The sequence below is a fragment of the Mus musculus genome, chromosome 15 (assembly GCF_000001635.26).
Source record: "Mus musculus strain C57BL/6J chromosome 15, GRCm38.p6 C57BL/6J".
NCBI lineage: Eukaryota > Metazoa > Chordata > Mammalia > Rodentia > Muridae > Mus > Mus musculus.
In genome coordinates, this window is record NC_000081.6 from 30,968,804 (window position 1) to 30,991,316 (window position 22,513).

Consider the following 22,513-nt stretch of genomic DNA (forward strand, 5'->3'; position numbering starts at 1 on the left):
TTTGAGTTGTAGTGGTCACACTCAGTGAGCCCTTACATTTCCCCATGCACTGTGTCTCTCTTGTATATGAATCTACTGACAATGAGAGGATCAAACTAAGGTGTTCATAACTTCAAATGTCCTACCTGCATTTTAGTTTACCATGGCTTATCACTGCTTTCTAAGCAAAAGTAGTTGAGGGCATTGCCCTGAGTCTTAGCATAAACTCAGAGTACTTGCTGAATCAGTCCAGTGGTGACGGCTAGATTTAGAGCCACAGGAACCTCTAGGCATGCTTTATTAGAACAGGAAAGGTTTTCAGGAATAGAACTTTTGAACTGGGGATCACTAACATGGTAGAAATACCAGTTCGTTCCATTTAACTTATAAAAGGGCCACAAATATGCCCACACTAAGCTACTCTTTAAAAACTTGCTTCTAGAATAAAGTTCAGCCCAAATATGATTTTTCTTTGAAACAGCATGGAAACACAGATGAAAAAAGGCAAACAAACAAAAACCCTGAAATGAACACAAATATGCCTGGCTGTGGTCCTAAAATGTCTGTGCATTTGCATCTATGTGCATGCGAGCCTAACTGTGTAGTGATATGAACAGAGCAGACAAGTGAGGTGCCACACCGAATAGTATTGCTAAGACAGTCAAGTCAGCTAGTGTTCTGCTCTGCTTCTCTGTGACTGAGCTGTATAGCTTTGAGGAATCACACATTCAGACAGACATCTTCAGCCACTCCTGATCTGATAGCTCCCGTGAAGCTCAAAGCACTGTGGGATTGCTATCAGCACCTACAGGAGCCGATTCCACAATTTTGAAGTCTGACGGCTTACTGTTTTCACATCATTTTTAAACACACATTGGAGAATTCTATCATGTCCATCTGTTTCACATACGCATTTTCATGACCTCAACTGTTATATGGGAAATCATGTTGAATATGTCGTATTTTATCATAAGGCAGAGAAGCTATTTACAGACTGAACTGTGGCTTGTCAGTAGAGACCTGTGTACTGAGGCTCAGGCTCCAGCTATAATTACTTAGGAACACTCAGTGATCTGGTCCTTCAGTTGGTAGTTACTGAGTTTCAAGTAGATATTTTTATGGCAGGAGCCTAGTGGAAGGATCAAACATAAAGACTAAGAAAAGGGAAGTGTTCCTTTTGACCCTCACAAGTTATAACAATGCCACGCCATACAGGCATTTTAATTAAGAAGCTAACCTCATTTTCATTACACATTCAGTCTCTATTTTGTAACTAAGCAAGAAGTTGAAAACAACAAAAAAAAATTTTACACTGTGTCGGAGGAATTTTTCATGCTAAGTGTGTCAGCCACACCTCCACTACCTGAATTTTAATCATGTTCTCCATGGTTGCCTGGGCATTGCCAGAGAAAAATATCTAAGTAGTGGGTGTAAATATGAGAGCATTTAGTCTTTGTTTCACCTTGATTATATAAGGCCAAGAGGGGCGCTAATCTATATTCGTGAAAAGGTCTAAATTTCTCTAAGTTACAGGGATTTAACACTACAGCAGGGGACATGATATTACCATAAATTATAGAATAATTAAACCTCCATTCATCTTAGTAAAATAAAATAAATGGTACCTTGTAACTAATGTATTATGGAGAAAATCAAACTTACAGTACTTCATTTTTTGTTATAATACAGCTAAAGTTGTTTCTTTTTCCTCAGAAATAAGTAGCTGTCACTGCTGCTCTTCTATAAATGGATGGAGAAGCTTTAATCTTAGCTCACATAAATTACAAACATGAAGACCCAGAAAAACAGCGGCTAGACTATGCACCATGTCCTGATAGCCCATGATTTCATTACAAAATGCCTGTCCACAAAATGTTTGTTTATTTTGCTTCTTAAATCCAAGCCTACCCCAATCCATCTACCATCTGCCTCCTTTGAATCTCAAGGGCTGTTTTATTTAAAATATGATTTTTATTTATTTTTTGAGATTTCATATGAGTTCCATTAAACAATTCAACCCGCTCTTTCCTACTTCCAATTCCCAATTCTACAACTCCCTCTGAAGTTCATGATCTCTTAAGACTCTTATAGTTTATTTTGGGGTGTGTGTGTGTGTATGAGAGAGAGAGAGAGAGAGAGAGAGACAGAGAGAGAGAGAGAGAGAGAGAGAGAGAGAGAGGCTATATTCTAATGAGTACACTTAGTGTCTCATGTGCATGTGTTTAGGACTAACCACTTGAGATTGGATGACTTACCAGAGGACTTGTTCCTGAAGAAAACTGATTCTTCCTCTCTTGACAGTCATTAATTGCCTATAGATCCTGATCTAGGAGTGGAACTTTATGAGAGTCACACACACACATCCACATTGGCTTGTCACCTGGTGTCATTGTGTAGATCTGGTTTAGGTAGCCATATTGTTGAAATTTCACAGATACAGCATCCCTGTCTTGATTAGAAGAGACTTTCTGATAGCAGGTGTCTTGGTCCTCTGACTTTTAGGAAAAGGCAACAGAAAAGTGTGTAAGAATCAAATACATTTTGTCTTACTTCAGAGATTATTTTCAGTGGCTCTGTCATCCATAACAGTCAGCTTCTAGACTGTTCACTGCTTTGGAGGCCTCATTAGTTATAACATCTTGCCCAACACCAGGAGTCACATGGACCACAAGCCTACAGCCCACATCATACCTTCTCCTTGTTTTGTGTGATACAGTGTTGTATGCACGGAAACATAGCCACATTCTTTCTTCTTGCTAGAGTGACAGCTAATTGACTAAATGTGAAAAGGACCATAGGACCCCCAAAACTATCTCACTCCTCACAGGAAAAACGGAACTGGCCTGTAAGGTAGACCATATCAACGGTGGCCACTAGTGTAGCCCACATCTGCTACTTTGTGGGGTTTTCATTCTTCTATCCTTCTCCAACCCTTTTCTTCCACCCTTTCAACCCTTAACACTAGATAGGAGAGAGGAAAAGGATAGGGGGGAAAAGGGGCTAATTTTATCTTTAGTCTACGTCCTGCTGATTAGAGTTGTTGAGTTCCCTGGGGCAAATTTGATCTCTGCAGTCAGGATATCTAATTTCTTCTTCTTTCTTCTTTGTGCATGAGTACTTAACAAACCATGACCAACAGCAACCAACCAACCACCTACCCCACCTCTTGGGACCCTAGCATTTATCTATCCTCTGAAAAGTCCCCAGAATTCCAAACATCAGACAGCCACAAAAACTATCTGCAGTTGGCAAAATCACGCTTCTGCTAGAGCCTGAGGCAAATCATAGTCAGCTGCTGTGGACAGTCTGAAGCAGCATCATATCCCACACCTGGGATTAAAACTAAAACATATTCCCATAATAATTTTGTGGTTTTCAAAGAAACCAAAATTCTCAGTACATGGCAGAATTAGGCAGTTGGTGGTAAAACCATTCTGTTAGAACTAAGATCTACAAGTAGTTAAAAAGCTTCTTTAGAAGCACCAGTCAAAGGGACTTCAAGAATCTGATGGGAGTTGAATCAATATGGCTATACTGACCTAGTCTCTGTTTTGACATACAGATTGGCATTGAACAAAAGGTAAGAGGTTGTGCCTTCATAGCATTTGCAAAGGCAATCCGAGAAAAGATTAATAAACCATAAGTTCCTATGACCTTGATCCAAAGGACTTGAGGAGCATACAAGGCTTCATAGATTCTTGTTCATGGACATTCTCCACACATACTCCAACAAGGCCACACCTTCTAATATTACCACTTCCTGAGCCAAGCATACACAAACCATCACAGAGACTCTACTGCTCCCTACTTGTCACTGTTCTTATGTTTATGTTTTGGAAGTTCTTTGCCAAACTCTAGTGCCTGCCTGCCTGTTAACCTTTCCAGGCATGTTGCTGAGAAGGAGACTGGGGGCTAGGGAAATAATTCTTTACTGAAGATAAAAACCAAAAGGGTGACAAGACAGTGCGGTTCCAGGTCATCATCTGTGTTTCCTGCCTTTTCCTTCTCAGGCACTCTCCAAAGGTGGTCAAGGCTGCTTCTCAGGTCCTAAACAGCATGTGGCAGTATCGCGATCTGAGGAGTCTCTACAAGAAGGTAAGATTGCTTTTGCTTATACCTGAGGATCCTGGGATCACAGGTGTGGGGCCCAAAGGGGCCAGATGTGACCATAGTAAGAAGTATCCCATATATAGGAGGTGTTTGTCAAAAAGCCTTAGCTGAAACAAGAGTTTCAGGATGCTAAGGAGAAATTTTTCATCCATATTCCAAGATACCAAGAAGGCTCTCACTATCCTGACAACACCAAATGATCTCTTTCGATTCTCTTAGAGCCTATAATTTTTTTCAAAATTTGTATTTATTATTATTATTATTACATGTGTGTACGTATCTGAAAGATTTTATATATATATATATATATATATATGTGTGTGTGTGTGTGTGTATATATATATATATATATATATATATATATATATATATATGCCACAGTGCACAGTGCACAGAACAACTTGTAAAGTTGGTTCTCTCCTTCCATCTTTATGTGGGTTCTAGACTTGCACACCAAGCACTTTTGCCTGCTAAGCCATCTTCTTAGCCCTGTGATTTCTTTTATTTTAAAATGTTCATTTACTTATTTACTTGTTTGTTTATTTTGCATGTGTGTGCCTGTGGGTATGTATGTGAATGCAGGAAACCACAGAGGGCTGAGGACAGCTAGTCTACTGGGTATAGAATTAGAGGAGATTTTGAGTCATTATGAGGATGCTGAGGAAGGAGCTGAGGTTCCTGGAAGAGTGAGGAGTTAGTGAGATGCCTCTCCATCCTCCTCTTTCATTTTGTAATTAACACATAATAAATATACATATTTATAGAGTACAGCATGCTGGCTCAATACATACATCCATTGGTTATTGGCCCCACTTCAGATATTTACCTCAATCATCCTCTTAAGCGTGTATCATTCTTCATGATGAAAAAAGACCTCAAGATTCACCCCTCTAGCTATTTTGAATGCCTGATAACAATATTTTCAATAATATTAATTCACTTTATAGAAAAAAAAATTTTTTTCCAGAGGTCACATATTCCAAAGTAGACCCAAAAGTCATAAATTTAGGGATTTTGAGAAAAAAATTAACAACATCAACAGGTTTGAACAAGTAGTTGCAAAGAGAACACAGCATGGAAACAAACCCAAATAACTCAAGAACAATTGAGGGATTCAAGAACATGGCAGCTGAAAAAAAAAAAAAGGCAAGATGCAGTCACTGCTCCATGTTCCTAGGCCCTGAAGAGGTTGCCCAGAGGATGGAGATGAAGGTCTTCCTGACCCGCATGGACCACAGGAGGTTGGCATTTATTCTGTAGGCTCAAATGGCTAACAGGAATCCATTTTGCATTTAAAAGTATCTTCACTCTCAATGTGGTCAAAGGCTAAAACCTGGAAAGTCCATTTCTGGAGATGTTGGCTCTGTAGCTCAAGGCTGAGTTCCCCTGAAGAAAGGATGCTGACATTTTCTTTGTGATTTAGGGGCCAGGTGGGCACTATTAATAATATTTTCTAGGACTTTTGATTTTGCGACCCCTAGTTGAGCATGTGTGGAGAATTTAAATCTCACTAGTAAGTAGAGATGGAGAACATCATAAATGTATAAGGAAGGAGACCAGAGTTCAGAAGGAGACAACAGAGCTGGTCAAGGTGGGTAGCTTCCATCCACCAGCCAAGTGGCCTCCTGCTAAGAAAGCCAGCACCACTGTGTGCATCCCATGCCACCAGCCCTAGCAGGCCACCAGCCTCTAGAGCAGGGACATGAAGTCACACACAGTGTCTCACATCAGAAGGCATAAGAGCCCTCTTGCCAGAGGCACCTTTTGTCACCGCCAAGCCTGTGGAAAGTGAAATATTTAATACCTGGCTCTTGTATGTTTTAGTCTATTTTTAGATTTCCCCAAGGACCCTCCTTCTCCCCTTAAGCACTTTAAGATTATAAAATGCAACTTACACACTTCTCTTTTCAAGTTTTCCTGTGCTTCTAGACATAGTATACTTAATTTGACACTTAGATCATAAAACTATGAGGTGTGGGAATATTCCAGATTGGTGATAAATGTTGCTAAATGTTTTCTTTTTTAAAATGAGCAAACGTTTGGGGGCTCTTTTCTGTTTTGCATCAAATTCTAACCTCCATGGTTTATGCTTAGCTCCTTCTTGGGCTCCTCCAGAAGCCAAGTGAAATCTCCCTCAGAAAAGGTCATCCTGTTAAACAGATAGGCAGACATGACGATTACCCTTAAACGGAATGAAGCTGGTGGTTCCGAGCCAGTGGCCATAGGAGCTCCAGGAGGCACTGCCTCCCACAATGCACCTGCACTCACATCCAGGGCACGCCCACTCCTCTGCAGTGCACCTGCTCATGCTATGTGCACCGTGGGAACCCAGCTTTGAGAAGCTCTCAAGCTATTTACGGAATGGTAGTGTGAGCTTTTCACTTGAGAGTTGTTGGGTTTGGTGGTGGGGGGGTGTTGTTTGGTTTGGTTTTTACTTTGTTGGTAGTAGAGTTCAAAAAGCGTAATTGTCTTTCTATTTTCATAAAAAGAAGAGTGTGCTGACAGGAATTTAATGGAGCTAAACCTCAAGAGCTGAGCTGATTTAAAATGTGTTTCATATGAGCACATTCGAGAAAGATGGGCTGGAGAAATCAATGTGATGTTTTTAGTTGGTCCATGATTAAAAAATGTTGAGAAAGAGCTGTTCTTAATCATTTCCAAATTACACAGTTGTGAAATGAAACAGGCGCCTCTGGGCTCAATGTCACGCGCTCTCTGGATAACAAGGCTGAGCATTCGAAATCACTTCCCCTTTGAAAGTCCTGCGAAAAGGCCGTTTATTCTTCATCTCCCATTGTCTTTAATCGTCAGGGAGACCAGTTTCTGTTCTGTGCTTCACTGACAATTTATACACCACCGAAAAGCTGTCTGATCCATATCTTTTAATTATCCTCATTTCGGATCTACTTATTAGATTCTATTAGAGGTCACTAAATGAAAGGCTCCAAGGAAAACTTACAACACGGAGGCCATGGCTGCGGGCCTGAGGGTGGAGCAATGGTTGGCAACTCTATTACGTTCTGAATCGTATACATTAGGTTTTGAAGCATGGCTCAAAGGGAAAAAATTATAGAGCTAAATCTTGAAGAATTTAAATTTTTTATAATTAAGAGTTTGAGGTAAGGGCATTATAAGACGGAATATGTGACTGGGAGGTAGAAATTGGGGTGTCTGAGACCCAATTTGGATCTCAGTTGAGTCACAAGACCTAAATCAGTTCACGCACAGCCAGGCCCAGAGGCCAGACATGCACTTCTTTTAGCTTACCTGTCTTATTTTTCAGAGATACGTTTAATCAGCTAGAATCCTTTGGCTCTGTGGTTTCTGAACAAAACAAAACAAAACTGTGATTTATTCATGATGCATTTGGTGCCCGCAAAATACACTCGTTATCTGGACCTTCAACTAGAGTGGAGCCCATCTGAATTATCCACTTGAGGAAAAATACTCAGCGTTTACCACAGGAGCATTACATAGTGCACCAGCGTTCTAAACAGCCCTGGTGTTTAGCTAACCTTACACAGACCTATAAAATCCCTTCTCTGTGAACAACTAGTGAATGGTTCATCAAAGCAAGTAAGGGAAATTGTGAGATTCACGGAATCTTGTGAAGTGCTTGTCTTTGTAGAAATTTGGGACTGACAAAATGAGTGCTTCTGTTTGACCATGTTTGAGGACTCTTAGAATAGTTGGCTTGGGGAAACAGGAAATAAACGTTTGAGAAGGGCATCAAAATATAAAAATAACTGCCAAAATTCTATGTGACTCTTGGTGATCTTTCCACGAGCAGTCACCAATAATAGCATGGATGTACACAAAGTCACTACAAAGTGGACTCAGTTATCTAAATAGACCCCTCCTCCTGCCACGGACGTGATCAGGCAGGGGCCCTCTGGTCTCTCATGTTACCCTGCATCTCTCCTGTGTTAGTGAAGCTTATTGGCTCCCCCTCCCACCCCCATCTTGTCCCAGACAAACAGGAAAAAGAGCTCTATAGGCAAAGAGCAGAAGCTGCCAAGCTCCCACTCACACCCAAGGAACTAGACCTCAGCCTGGGCCAACATTCAGCTGCTAGGGTCGTCCAGAAACGTGATTGCCATGACCCCTTTGAAAATTCCATGGCAGAAGAAAAGCAGTGTCAGCTCCAGCAGGCATTTTATTGTTTAGACATTCCTAGTGCTGATGGCAAACCTGGCCCATCAAAGCGGCATTCCACTCCAGGGTGGCTACAGTTAGCTCTACACACACTTCTCCTTATCTGCAACTTGGGCCTCCAAGCCACACCGAGCACGTGCAATTTCTCATCTCTGTCTTCAGGTCTCCAGAAGGTCACACCCAGGTGGCCAGACATTCTGAGTTCTAATGCATCAGGGTAGCGTAAGCCTTTGCCACTGCAGTGACTTATGGCCATGGGCATGCGAGTCCGTTCACGTGTCTTCCCTGAGTTAACCTTCCTGAGTGAATATGGGCTCCGGGTTTCCATGAGACAGGAGACAAAGGGAGGCCGTGCTTCCCTGCTGCTAGACACTGAATGTCTGCCAATGACTTTGTCAGCAGATTCCTGCCTAAAAGCCTTGCCGTATTACTTGTAGAAATAAAAATGGCATAGACTCAGAATCAAATGGCCCAACATCAAAGGCACAACCTTACCATTTCCTGGCATCATGACCTCAGGTAGATTACTTGTCAAGACTTTTGGCAGACCCAAGATGCACAAAACTTCACACCCACACACAGATATAGTAGACCGTTTGTATTCCACCTTCCCGTTCCTGACAGTTGCCAGAGTATTAAATAACCTCCTCCAGTAGTCAACTGCAGTGTGTGATTTACCAGCAGCATCTTCTTTCTGGGCATGCGCACAGAACCCTGGAGGTCGTTACACAAAGCCATCCCTCTGTACCTCATATCCGACCTGGGAACTTTCCTCAACCTCCATCAATGACCCTTCATAGCCTCTGATGGGCATGTGTCTAGGACCCACTCCATCTTTTTATATTCCCGTGTGTGGCATAAAAGCCATAGTCCCTGCCTGGGTGGGATTGCTTATGGTCAAGTCAAACATCATAATGCTTTGTATACGTGAAAGTAATCTCAAGGGAGTCGTGGATGGTGGTTCCAAACGACTGTCATGCCACCGGGTGCTCACTGTCCCTGTCATCCTCTCCACAAGCTGCTGAGCTTGTGGAGCTAAAGGCTTCACTCCATAAAGATGACCACCACCATGGGCTTTGTGGTGGGTATTTCTGTTGTGTGTCAGCACTGTGTGTGTGTGTGTGTGTGTGTGTGTGCATGGTGGGTTGGGTATACTGAAGAGCACTGTCATTTTGAAGGTCAGAGTGAAGCCTGAGGAAGAATAAGACATGAGTTCAAGCAAAGCCCTCCTCCAAGCTCTGGTCCCACATGCTTCTAGTTTGAAATGTTGTGAAACAAATGATCCACGGCCATCTTCCCATGACTCCCATTACACTGCCATCTTCCATCTTGCCTCCGGCTCTCCATTGTGCCTTCTCCATTCTTGAGCAGCTCATCATCCTGCTCGTTCCTTGTGTTCCGATGTGCTGAGTGAACTCTTGATGCTTGAGACTGCCTTGTCTGATATACATAGTTCCCCAGGGTGGCCAAGATGCTTCCCTCCTGGGTGCAGTTAACCAAATGTGGCTGTCACTTCAATCTGTTTCTCTAGCCCTAGCCATTCTTTATGTCTTCGGCCTTCTACATAACCTATTCTTATAAACTTTTCTGTAGTACCCCCATTGAAATTGGATCCCAGACACTGTGCCCCTCCTAAATTCTGCCTCCCCTTCTGTCATCACAAACTATCCCCTCTGCCCACACCAGTGCCCAGGCATCATCCCTGTTGTAGAGCTCTAGATCTCAGCCTCTGTCTACCTCCTGTTACATTCGGGGTCAGATAAACAGCCATCCCATATGCTGGATTAGTGGGCTGAGCTCTTATCTGGGCTTCCTATCTTTACACTTGGCTTTTGCCACTCCACTGTCCAGAGGACTACAGGAGTGAGTAAACTTTCTAAAGGGTCAATGCGATTCATGACTTAGGGGCCCCCCATGGCCCTCAGGACAGAGCCTAAATATCTTGACATGGGTCCTGACTCTTTTCTCAGGACCTGGGCCTCTTTCTCTAGCTTCTCTGCTTCCTGAAAGGTGGATAAAATATGCAGCCATACCTGAACTTCCCCCAGACCGTCCATTAAATCTGAATTTCGTCCCACGGTTCATCTCAATCTTCATTCTCCCTGTAGTTTTGATATTACCTCCCTTAAACACAAAATTTCTGAACTCCCTTTAATCTAAACTGAGGGCTCTGCTTAGTAATGTGAAGCAGTTAAAACTGTGACAGGCTTAAATAAATTATTTTTAATTCACACTTTGAATTACTTTTCAGTATTTCATACCCATGGCTAAGCATATTCCCATATCCTGGCACTATACCATTTAATGACTACATAAGTATCTATGCTTTTATGGTAGAAAGAGTTTCCATTCGTGGCTCAGATATCCCTTGTGGGAGAGTTTGCACCGTGAATTTATTTACATCACAACTCATCTATGCCTCCATAAACATTGAAATCACGCTTGTCTCCAACCCTGGAACAATTAATATCCACCCTAATGGAAAGCACCAAGTGAAGGAATTCCCAAACATAAAGACCTCTCGAAAGAGACTTCATCTGTATGCATGAGAAGTAAGACTGTAATCAGTAAAAGAAGCCAAAGCTGTGTCTTGGGCAGAAGTAATGGAGCTGCCTTTTAACTTTTTCTTTTAATAAAAAGTCACAGTTCTTACTTTATCTCAATGGCTCTGATTACTCTCTGTGCCAAACTTACAATTTCATCTTACAGACACCAGTATCTGTGGAGATGCAGACCACAGTTTAATGGCATAGAAAATTGAAGCTTATCTCATCCCCAGCCAGTGTAGATCACTGTTTTATGGGTCTTCATGAGGCGTTATGTTCACAACCACTTTAGCAGACTTTGCTGAACACAGACTGGGTAACAGGCGTTGAGTTTAAATTTCATGCAGCCCTTTCTGCTTCCAAAGCATTATGTACACAGCATAAAGTGTAAGCTTGTTTATCATTTGGACTCTGGGATTTTGGTTGTTGTTGTTGTTGTTGTTGTTGTTAGATTTTAGAAAGTTTACTATTCTCTATTAAACTTCAAATCTTTGTGTTTCTTAGGGTGGTTTTAGGTTCATACAAAGGCTAAGATGGGGCATAGGTTTCTCATACCTTCCCTACCTGATACATAGACAACTCCCCCCTCTGTCAGCATGTGCCACCACAATGGGGCACTGATAAACACATCATACTCACCTAGTTTGACTGAGGGTTCGTTACTGTTGTGTATATGAGTTTGAAAAAATGAATAATGAGATTCACTCCTGAAGGCCTTATGTGTTCTTCCTGTGGACTCTGAAAATGTGTTTGAACAAGTCTCAAACTCAGTGTGTGTGTGTGTAATTCACTTCCTCAGGCTTATGCAACAACCCTTCCTACTCACTGAACTGTCTCTCCAGCCAGTTCATTGCTTTGAATCAAAGTCTTCTTCAATTGTAAAATACTATATTGATCTTAATCATTAAAATTTCAGATAAGAGCTTCATATTTGCTCTCATGTTGTGACAAAATGGCTTCTTACAAAAGAACTGTAACTGATGGCACCTGAGCATTGCCTGGTTGGATTGGTGTCTAGGCTGATATTATCAGCCAGCATGTCCCCTGTGGTTCCCCTGTAATATATTTGTGTATGACTCCTTCCTCACTTCTGGGGGTACACCAGTTTAGCTCATCAGATACTTTCTCATGCCCCAGATTCCACTCAACACCCATGATCTGGTCATGGAGTATTAATGGGACTTCCCTAATAGGACCAGTCTACAGGACCAGTGCCCCTTAGAAGTCCAGGCTGCTCTTGGCGTGTTTGGAGAACAACTACACTATCAACATCAATCATCCTGGTCACCTTGGATGATGGCACAGGGCCCCTTCTCTGCGTAACTGATTTTGGATATTGGGGTACACTCAACCCTTTTCTGCCTTCGTAGTTATAAGTATTCTAGCAGATACCAGGAGGCAGAAGTGGCAGGAAGCCTCACGCCAAAGTGAAAGTACTTGTGAGTGGAGAAGGCAAGGGATAGGAAGGTTAACAGCTCTCCTCTTCGGTGTCCTTAACACAAGCCCTGTGCTGCAAAAGAGTAAGGTCAGTCCCTGTCATTAGGTGATAGACGATTCTTCAGTCACTTTTAGTCTAAGAGTAAAGTGACCCCAAAGAAGACTACTCAGTCTCCCTGTGAGAATTAACTCATTCTTTCATAGATGCCAGTAGCAAACCAAAGATAGATAAAACACCATAATCCAATTCTTACAGACAATCAGAAGAAATAGAAATAACTTAATTATCTTCCCACTAATATTTCTGACAGGTGGGGATTTGTTTTAGGAATGCCCCTACCCCATGTGAAACACTGAAAGCTTGTATAGTGTGCTCTTGTCTCTAAAGAAGCCGAATCATCTATGCTGGAAACTATGAAGCATCATGTGGTACAGGATTTTCTGTTGATATTTTGACATGGGACACAAAACATAACCAATTTTAGATGTCCTTCCCTTTGTCATCTGGATGGCAAGGAGTCATCTAGACTCTCTGTTTCCATCATCTGTTCAGGAAGTGGATAATAAGCTCTCACAGGAGTAAGCCATGCCCTTCCCAGCCTTTCTAACATGGGTCCCTCTTTTCTTCCTGACGTTGTATTCATTCCATTGGCTCTTGCCACTATTGCACAGACAAAACAAGAAATCAATAAGTAATTATGGATAGGCAAGGAAATGCTGCTGATTCCCTCCAGTGCCCAAATCACCTTGGGTGACAGGGTAATGCAGCCTGGTGGAGTCTTCTGACCACAATGCACAGGTGACCAGCTGCCCTGGTCATGCAAACTGGACCGATGGATGCATATGTAATGCTCCCTCATCATATTCATCTTCTGCATTCCTGTACAATTAGAACACTGTTTTGAGAATCTGAAAAGGAAATTTACAGCAAGGGCAAAATTCAAAAATTTTGAATTCTCAAATTTGAAGTAGGAGAGTAAGGACTGCATTAATGCCTCCTTCACTGTTAGCAATGTTCAGAACTAATAGATTTTACTTCTTAGTATCCAAGATGTTGAAAGGGAAGCAATAAGTCCTCCCTAAAAATCCATTACACTCCTAGATTGGAAAGCTATTGTTTTCATTAGGGAACTTGTTCACTGGGAGTTTATTAATCCTTCTACTCTGCTAGGAAATTCTTCTCCAAGAAATGACTAGAAAAATGAAAAGATTTGTTGGTCCAGATTCTAAAATTGAACAAATAGCTAAGGCAAAGCTCGAGTCTCAAGGCCCTCAAGTGTAGCTCCTCGTGTGTTTTCTTTCTGAATCACTTGATGTCAAGATAGGGAAGCAGAAGGAAAGACTGAGGTTAACCTCAGCTATGAAATGCTCCCCTCCATAAATCTGGGAATTTGCTTGGTGATGTTTGTATTGACAAAGAAGGTCTTTCTTCATGAGATCCCTTGACCTCTGAGAAACAATTCTCAGACACTCATCATATGATATCTGTCCAAAAACAAATGCACAAATGGGAATAGAAGCAAAAATCAATTGTGCAAAAGTGGAAATCGATGTACAGGGCAGATGCTGAACATGAAGTGACTAAATTACAGCTCCTGCTCAAATAGATCCCCAAGGAAGGGAAACCCACATAGATGCGCCCAAATTAAACACTTCCTCACTAATCCCACTCTTCCACAGAGCTTCAGCCACATGGCTTTAAGTCAAAAGCTGCAGGGACAAAAGGCAAGGGGGAAAAACTCCAGTAAGCACTAGAAAACTCAACAAGTTCTCTCTCTCTCTCTCTCTCTCTCTCTCTCTCTCTCACACACACACACACACACACACACACACACACACACACACACACACACACACACGAACTCACTTTGTCCTCTTTATGAAAACTCAGCCACTTGTTTTCTGGCAAACTGGGATAAACTGGGCAATGTTACACCTACCTTAAGTTCCTCTCTTTTGGTTGGTTGGTTGGTTTGTTTGTTTGGGTACATCTTCTCTCTCTTTTGTATATCTGCCCCATGTCTGCCAAGCTGATTAAATAGAGGAAGAAATAGGCCCATGGTGAGGAAAGCCAGCCTTGATAACAGAGTTGCATCTGCCTTTGGTCCCTCTCCCTAGGACACATGGTCACCTATTTGTTCTCTCCTGGGAGACAGTGATATTCTTTGCTTAGAGACATAGACATAGATGTGAGCCTTTCACATCCGTTGATGGGTCACTCATGCCTGGACTCCTTCACTGAGCTATGCAGTACTGTCTGTTAACCTCAGACTTCTGCTCAACCGCTAAAAGCAAACTGCACTAGATACAAAATCTGGATCCTTATATCTAGTGCAGCTTTGGAAGTCCTATTTAAAAAGAAATGTTTACGGTCATGAGATAATGTAAAACCTTCGGAAGGGTGTCATGAGGAGGCTTGACCTGAAGCATTAGCCACGAGAGCAACAATCCGTTCACCTCTGTCACTCAACATGTAGCTCACTCTGCTGACGCTGCTCAGGACAGTGGCCCCACAGCTCCCACATCCTCAGGAACACATACCTAAAACTCCTTTTGTCTCTGCTCAGGTCTCCTAAGAATGGGCTCTCTGCCCTACATCTCCCAACTCGGTGGAAATACTACAGTAGTTAATAGTTGCTTCAATGTCAACAGCTAGCCCACAGCCATGGCTCCTCGGTCGTACACAAGACCAGTGCACAAGGAAAGTCCAGGAAGCCCTCAGACGGTCTATCACAGAGTAAACAGTATGAAGAATATTATTAGCAGCCAAGGAGAAAGTAAAGTGAAAGAATCCCGATGCTGCCTTTTTGTGCTGTGTTCCTGGGGTAGTGTGACCCCCTTGACAGGGTCCCCATGAATGCCAGGGACGGATGCTGAGGCCCCATTTCCTCAGTGATAGACTAACTCTTGATGAGATGTGTGAACCCAGTTAGGTTTCTCCCATGTCAGTCTGCAACACGCATCTCCCCTGGTTCCCACCTGATTTCCCATAGTGCCCCTCTCTCAGGCCTAACAACAAACATCCGTCTCTACATACACTCAGTGCACAACAGGACTCATGTTTCCTTGGTTGTCTTCTAGGTTCTGGAAATTTCTAAGTGAGCATATTCATAGTGGGTAGAATGTGCCTCCTCGCTTATCACTGGGCTTCTAAACAGTTATTTCTTGAATGCTTTACAATTATTTCTCTCTGGACTCAATCCAAAACAGATGCATGTTTCTCTTGTTCATGATCTGATATTCTGAAGCTACTTTCTCTGAAAAAGAACTGGGGTGTGTGTGTGTTTCCCTCTCTTCTGTTTCCCCAGCCTCCTGTATTCATTCTTGCTCTGTAGATGCACATTCTCTTTGCACTGTCTCTGTCTCCTCCCCTGACTACCTTGCTCCAGTGTTCACACTGATATCTGCCTCACATTTAAGTTTCCCAGTTAAAATTGGAGTTCAGTCTCTGTGTCTTCCCAGATTTCTATTTTACACCTCTGTCCCTTGTGGGTGGTCCTTACAGCTGCCCTCATACTGTGTTGATATCATTTCTAAACGCAGAATTGTCTAGACAAGCAAAGGAGGACTTCTGACTATAACATCAACTTTCGTGGTTAATGATCTAGCACATAGAGGTTTAATTTGCTGCTTGGGTAGCCATCTTGGATGGCTTTGTGAGTGGGTGAATCAACTCTCCCACCATGCATGGGTTTTTTTTTTTTTAACCCGTAGTTTCAGTATACTATAAGGCTCATAGCCATTCCTGTCTTTGGTGATGCCATCTCCTCCACTGGCCTTTACATTAGCAGGATCTCACTCTACCATGCCTGGTAACACAGGCCTGTAATCTCAGCTACTTCAGAAGCTGAGGCAGGAGGATCACAAACTCAAGACCTGCTTGAGCAACAGAGTAAGATCCTACCTCAAACTATAAGTAAGAAAGGGGGCTGGAAAATCAGCTTGGTGGCAGAGTACTTGCTTACATATGCAAATCCCTGGGTTCAACTCCCAGGACTGGTGAGTTAATCCTTAAGGGTATTAAACAACAGCCATCAAATGCAAGACAGTCTGAGAAATAGTGTCCAGGTGCCTGTCCAGGAAAAAATGAAAATGAGCTTTGCAGATAGAGTTCTAACACTTCATCCCCTGGGAAACACTTTCCTCTGGGTTGTTGATCTCTGGTTTTCTTGCTTTGATCTTACTTTGCAAGGCATTTCTTCTTCTTTTTTAAAGTCCCTGATCTTCTCTTTGCTTTGCATCTTATCCTGTATAGCCAATCCCAGTGGCTCTCATCTGAATGCATTTGAACACAACTGGTACCCACACTGACTTCTCTAGCTGCAGATGAGAGGCTCTCTGTACAAATACCCATGAGATGTTACCACATGGGTAGCTGTCCTTTCCAAAGGTCTTCCCATTCCCGCTTACCTCATTAAGTATTGTCCCCAAATTGATTCTTCCTCTTCCATTGCTTGGGGCAATGCCTCCTTGGTTTTATTGCACCATCTGTACCATCTTCAGAGTACACTCCTCTGATTCCATATCTGACTTTGCCAGTCTCCTGAAGAGTCCAGTTTCTCTGGGTAACATCCTACGCTAGTCTCTGAGTCTACCTCCCATTAGTTCTTTAGCCTCTCTAGCCTTGCTACTCCATAGGCCACTCCAAGGCCTTCTCGTTGTCTACATCCAAGTTAACTCTTCATTCTCCCTCCGTTCCCTCCAAGCCTAGCTATTTATAACTCCAATTTAACTGTTGCTTCTTCCAAGAAATCTTCAGGACTCTAGAAATCCCCAGGTTAGGAAAAACTAATTTCAGTCCAGGCCTCTTAGCCTAAATGCTACTGCTGTGGCTCTACTGAAATGCTCATTCCCTCCTCTGAATCTCCCTTGGGGGCCACACCTGTCACATTCTCTCTTCTCACCTAGTACTATGCTCAGTACTTATCAACACTTCCCTACCTTTGGATTAAAGCGTTTTGGGGTATATTCAAGGTCAACCTCCTTTCCCTGTGTGGAGCATTCTGTGGGAGGTGGGACCCAGGTGAGCTTCCGAATTAGTGATGGCTTAGGAGCATACATGAAAAACACCTGACTTGCAATGTGAAAATGATATACTAAGAGCCTTCCTTTCAGATCCATACATGTGATTGCTCAACTTTGTTCAATTTTATCCCAGGTTTAGCTTTTAGTATTAATTTGAACACAGAGGACACAGTTAAAAATCCATTAAAATCAGCTTTTAAATATTTTTAATTGAAATAGAATCACATCACTTCTCCCACACTTTCCTCCATCTCCTCACAAATCATTGCCATGACCCTCACGATCAACTTGATAGTCTCCTTTTGCTTTATTATTATTTCATATTCCTCTGTATGTGTGAGGGGTGGGGGGAGAGGGAGAGGGAGAGAGAGAGAGAGAGAGAGAGAGAGAGAGAGAGAGAGAGAGAGAGAGAGAGAGAGAGAGAGAGAGAGAGAGAGAGAGAGAGAGAGAGAGAGAGAGAGTGTGTGTTAGGGTTTTACTGCTGTGAACAGACACCATGACCAAGGCAATGCTTATCAGGACATTTAGTTGGGACTGGCTGCCAGGTTCAGAGATTCAGTCCATTATCATCAAGTGGGAGCATGGCAGTTCCCAGGAACACATGGAACTGGAGAAGCTGAGAGTTCCACCTCTTGTTCTGAAGGCAGCTAGGAGAAGAATGGCTTCCAGGCAGCCACAACAAGGGTCTTAAAGCCCACACTCACAGTGACACACCTACTTCAACAATGCCACACCTCCTAATAGTGCCACTTCCTGGGCAAAGCACATACAAACCTTCACAGTGTGTGTAAAGATGTATATAAGTACAGTCTGCTGAATCCATGTTTCTTGGTGGTCTTTATGTGGTTTCAAGGCTAACCACTCTGCACTGGACAACCAACAAGTGGGCCCATCTCTGGGAGACACTAATTCTCCTTTTCCTTGTAGTCACTACTTCCCTGTAGTTCTTTGCCTAGGATTAGGACACTGGGGAAATTTCCCCTTCCAAGTTAACATGTTCAGTGATATAGCCATTGTTTTGGTCTTGTTTATGCAGTGGTTTCCAGGAGACACTTTCATGGCAGATTTCCTGGAATCCTGGCTCTTACAATATTTCTGACTCTCACTGTTCCCTGAGCCATAGATGCAGGAACTGTGATGTCGATGTAACTGTTGGGGCGGAACTCCCACAATCCAGTTACCTCTGCTTTGTGTCCACTTGTAATTGTGTGATGGTCTTCATTAGCTATAAAGAGAGGTCTCTTTGATTACTCTTGGTAGCTACACTTATCTGTAGGAATAAGAATAAGGCTTAGGATGTAGTGAGGAATTGTGCTGATGTAGTAAGGTTGCAGTAATAGATTCTTTCCTAAGGTCTGTGACCTCACTAGCACTGGTAAGCTGGCTAGATTTCCAGGACAAGACATGATTTGCCTCATGTTGAGTGGGCCTTGAATTAAATTAGATGATTTTGGTTGCCACCAATATGTTCCTGGCACTTATTGCATCTTTACCCATATCTTGCTGCACTGGTCATTGTCTCGGTTCATAGGTGTTGCAGCTGGGAAGGACTGCTTAGCTGCTTCCTCCCCTTGGCAGCCTGAGTGGTATTTACCAGAATCATGGAAGCTAAACCACAGGAAGGAGGTTATCATGTCAAGTGGTGTCTTTGGCAATAGACACAACTCCCACCCCCAACTCCTAAGAAGCAACCAAGGGCTACCTCACCAGTCCATATTGCCTGGGAGTCACTTTGAGTTCCCTAGCCAGTTGCTGAAAAGGAGGTATCTCTGCCTGATACTGGGGTAGCCTATGATTCTTGGGAGGAACATACAGTCCAAGTGGCTTAACTCATAGATACATATACTCACAAACACATACACTCATTAATATTGTGTATAATTTTAGGTAAATATAAAATAAGATTATCTGTTAAGACTTTGTCAAGCAACCTTGGTGTGATTCGTCCCTTCTTCTCCTATGGTGACAACCCTCTTTCCTCCCTAGTTTGAGCCCCATCTCAGTTATTCTGTTTGTTACTCCACATCACCTGTATCCTACCATCCCTTTCCAAGACCCCTCCCCAGAATGACCCCTTTATATTTTCCTGGTTTCTGCCCACATTCCTTGCTGTATACTTACATTATATCACATGATTTGGACCTAAGAACCACGGGTAAAAGGGAACATGTGGCATTTGCCTTTCTAGGTCTAAGTTACCTCACTTAGTAGGATCTTTTCTAGGTCCATCCATTTATATTACTTTTTCATGATATAATTTTTCTTTATAGCTGGAAAGTATATATGTGTCACATTTTCATTCTCCATTCATCTGTTGCAAGACATTTATGACCCGCTACTCCACTCCTTGGCATATGCCCAACAGATTTGTCATTCTGCTCCATAGATAGTTGCTCAGATATGTTCATGGCCGCTCTACTCACAAATTGGAAATGAAAGTCAGCTTTTTTACCTAATACCCCAAAATTGACACCAGAGAAGAGACTGCTGTGGTCTTGTTTCTTTTTTTATTATTATTTAAATATTTTTATTATGTATTTTCCTCAATTACATTTCCACTGCTATCCCAAAAGCCCCCCATATTCCCCCCACTCCCCTACCCACCCATTCCCACTTTTTGGCCCTGGCATTTCCCTGTACTAGGGCATATAAAGTTTGCATGTCCAATGGGCCTCTCTTTCCAGTGATGGCCGACTAGGTCATCTTTTGATACATATGCAGCTAGAGTCAAGAGCTCCGGGGTACTGGTTAGTTCATATTGTTGTTGAACCTACAGGGTTGCAGATCTCTTTAGCTCCTTGGATACTTTCTCTAGCTCCTCCATTGGGGGCCCTGTGATCCATCCAATAGCTGACTGTGAGCATCCACTTATGTGTTTGCTAGGCCCCGGCATAGTCTTACAAGAGACAGCTATATCAGGGTCTTTTCAGCAAACTCTTGCTAGTGTATGCAATGGTGTCATCGTTTGGAAGCTGATTATGGGATGGATCCCTGGATAGGGCAGTCTCTAGATGGTCCATCCTTTTGTCTCAGCTCCAAACTTTGTCTCTGTAACTCCTTCCATGGGTGATTGTTCCCAATTCTAAGAAGGGGCAAAGTGTCCACACTTTGGTCTTCGTTCTTCTTCAGTTTCATGTGTTTTGCAAATTGTATCTTTTATCTCGGGTATACTAAGTTTCTGGGCTAATATTCACTTATCAGTGAGTACATATCATTTGAGTTCTTTTGTGATTGTGTTCCCTCACTCAGGATGATGCCCTCCAAGTCCAACCATTTGCCTAGGAATTTCATAAATTCATTCCTTTTAATAGCTGAGTAGTACTCCATTGTGTAAATGTACCACATTTTTTGTATCCATTCCTCTGAGCTGGGTTCTTTCCAGCTTCTGGCTATTATAAATAAGGCTGCTATGAACATAGTGGAGCATGTGTCCTTCTTACCAGTTGGAACATCTTCTGGATATATGCCCAGAAGAGGTATTGTGGGATCCTCTGCGAGGATGTGGAGAAAGAGGAACACTCCTCCATTGTTGGTGGGATTGCAAGCTTGTACAACCACTCTGGAAATCAGTCTGGCGGTTCCTCAGAAAATTGGACATAGTACTACCTGTGGTCTTGTTTCTTAAGACCTTTGTTTTTCTTCTGTTGGTACCTATTGAATGCCAACAAGTAATGGCAGTTTGCCTTCTTTGACTAAAGTACATACAGTTCTTTCCAACTTGTCAAATCTCCTTGATGATAGTAGGTCTTCAGAATTAGCCCAATTGATTTAAAAGGGGCTCATAAAATGGATTTATAAGTATTTGCTTATAAAAGATGGTATTTCAGAAGAGCCACATCCTTATATATATACTGTACCTTTAAAACCCAAATCAACTTAATTAAATTTCTTTAGAAGCAACAGAGCTGAAACGAAGTAATGAAAGCCAGGGGTCTGTCAGGTAGCGTTTATTCCTGCATTAACTGCAAATACTCCCTTTTGGCCCTTAACATTTCGTTTAAATATTTAACGCTAATGGCTTCTAGAATTGTTGGTAGAATTAGCTTAAATGAATCTTTAACAAACAGTTTACCTTAAAAATAAACAGAATTTGTATTATTACAACAAAGAACGGCAGAAGGTTTGATTGCAATGTAAAATCTGGCTTGGTCTTCAGTCACCCTGACCATGCATCAAACGCTGCCACCATTGTTTGGGAGCAAGTGAGGATCTCTTCTATAAACATGAGGAGGGAACTGCACTAATTCCCAGTATTTTCCTTCTCTACTCTGTGTAGTTACATTAATGAGTTCATTCCACCTAGAAATAACTAGAAAGCAACACATCTTTGAACAAACATTTTTCATACAGGAACACAATTTGGACCTCTTCAGAGGGTGGCCAGGGCGTATGTTTTGACTATTATTTGGACAATTATTTTCACAGTGAAGAAGTCTTGAATGTGAATGTGACTGACAAGCTCTAAGTATCTGAGGTTGGTGAGCGGACGAGCCCGAGTTACTAAAAGCCCAAAGGATTTGCGACATACATTCCTTTCTCTCTCAAGTCACTCAAAGAAAATGAGAATTGACAGGCTTTGTGGGCTGTAGAACCTTCAAGGACAGCGAAGGCGAAAAACTCGTATTTGTTTCTTCAACACTGAGTAGTTTCCGGGTGTCCACTGAGAAATCCCTGTTCTGAAGCCAAATAAATCTTATCAGAGGAAGAAAATATAAGAGCTGTTTATAAAGCAAAAAAGAAAAGGGCCCGTGACTCTACATGGGCAGCCACTGCTAACTGTTTATGTTGGGTTCTAGCCGATGTCCCCAGTGTAAATTAACAGTGTTTATTGTCAAAGTCAATTGCTTAATGACAGTCAGAGATGTCCCTTTATCATAAGAGTTTGCCAAATCTAAACAATACAATACAAAAACAATACAACAAAACTGGCTGTGGAGTGCTGTAAACGGGGCCACCAACACTGAACTTACCCAGCTGTGGCTCTTCACTGTCACCATGTGCTCCACACTTGCGTGGCCTCCCAAGCTCATCTCCCCAAATCAGAGGTCAGAGGCTAGAAAAACAAGGAACTCAGAATCCTAGTCCCTGCTAACTCTTGCCTGTTTACTAAGAATTTGCTCTGTCGCCCCGTTTTTTTTTTTTCTTCTGACCACCAAGTCTCCACACTTGCCTTGTAGCAGCTGCTGAGACATTTCTCTTCCTTCCACCTTCTCATAAACTCTTTTCTATGACCTGAGACAACTCATCCCCCAATCGTTTTC

The 22,513-nt window shown here is 42.4% G+C and overlaps 1 protein-coding gene across 6 annotated transcripts in view; it reads left to right on the forward strand.

Moving 5' to 3' along the window:
- Positions 1 to 22,513, forward strand: part of Ctnnd2 (catenin (cadherin associated protein), delta 2) — an 856,811-nt gene that overhangs the window by 796,270 nt on the left and 38,028 nt on the right. For all 6 annotated transcript variants that reach the window (NM_008729.3, NM_001355502.2, XM_006520033.3 and 3 more), the window contains one exon: positions 3,990 to 4,074. In NM_008729.3, coding sequence (NP_032755.2) covers positions 3,990 to 4,074 — 85 coding nt within the window. The remainder of the gene's footprint in view (positions 1 to 3,989; positions 4,075 to 22,513) is intronic.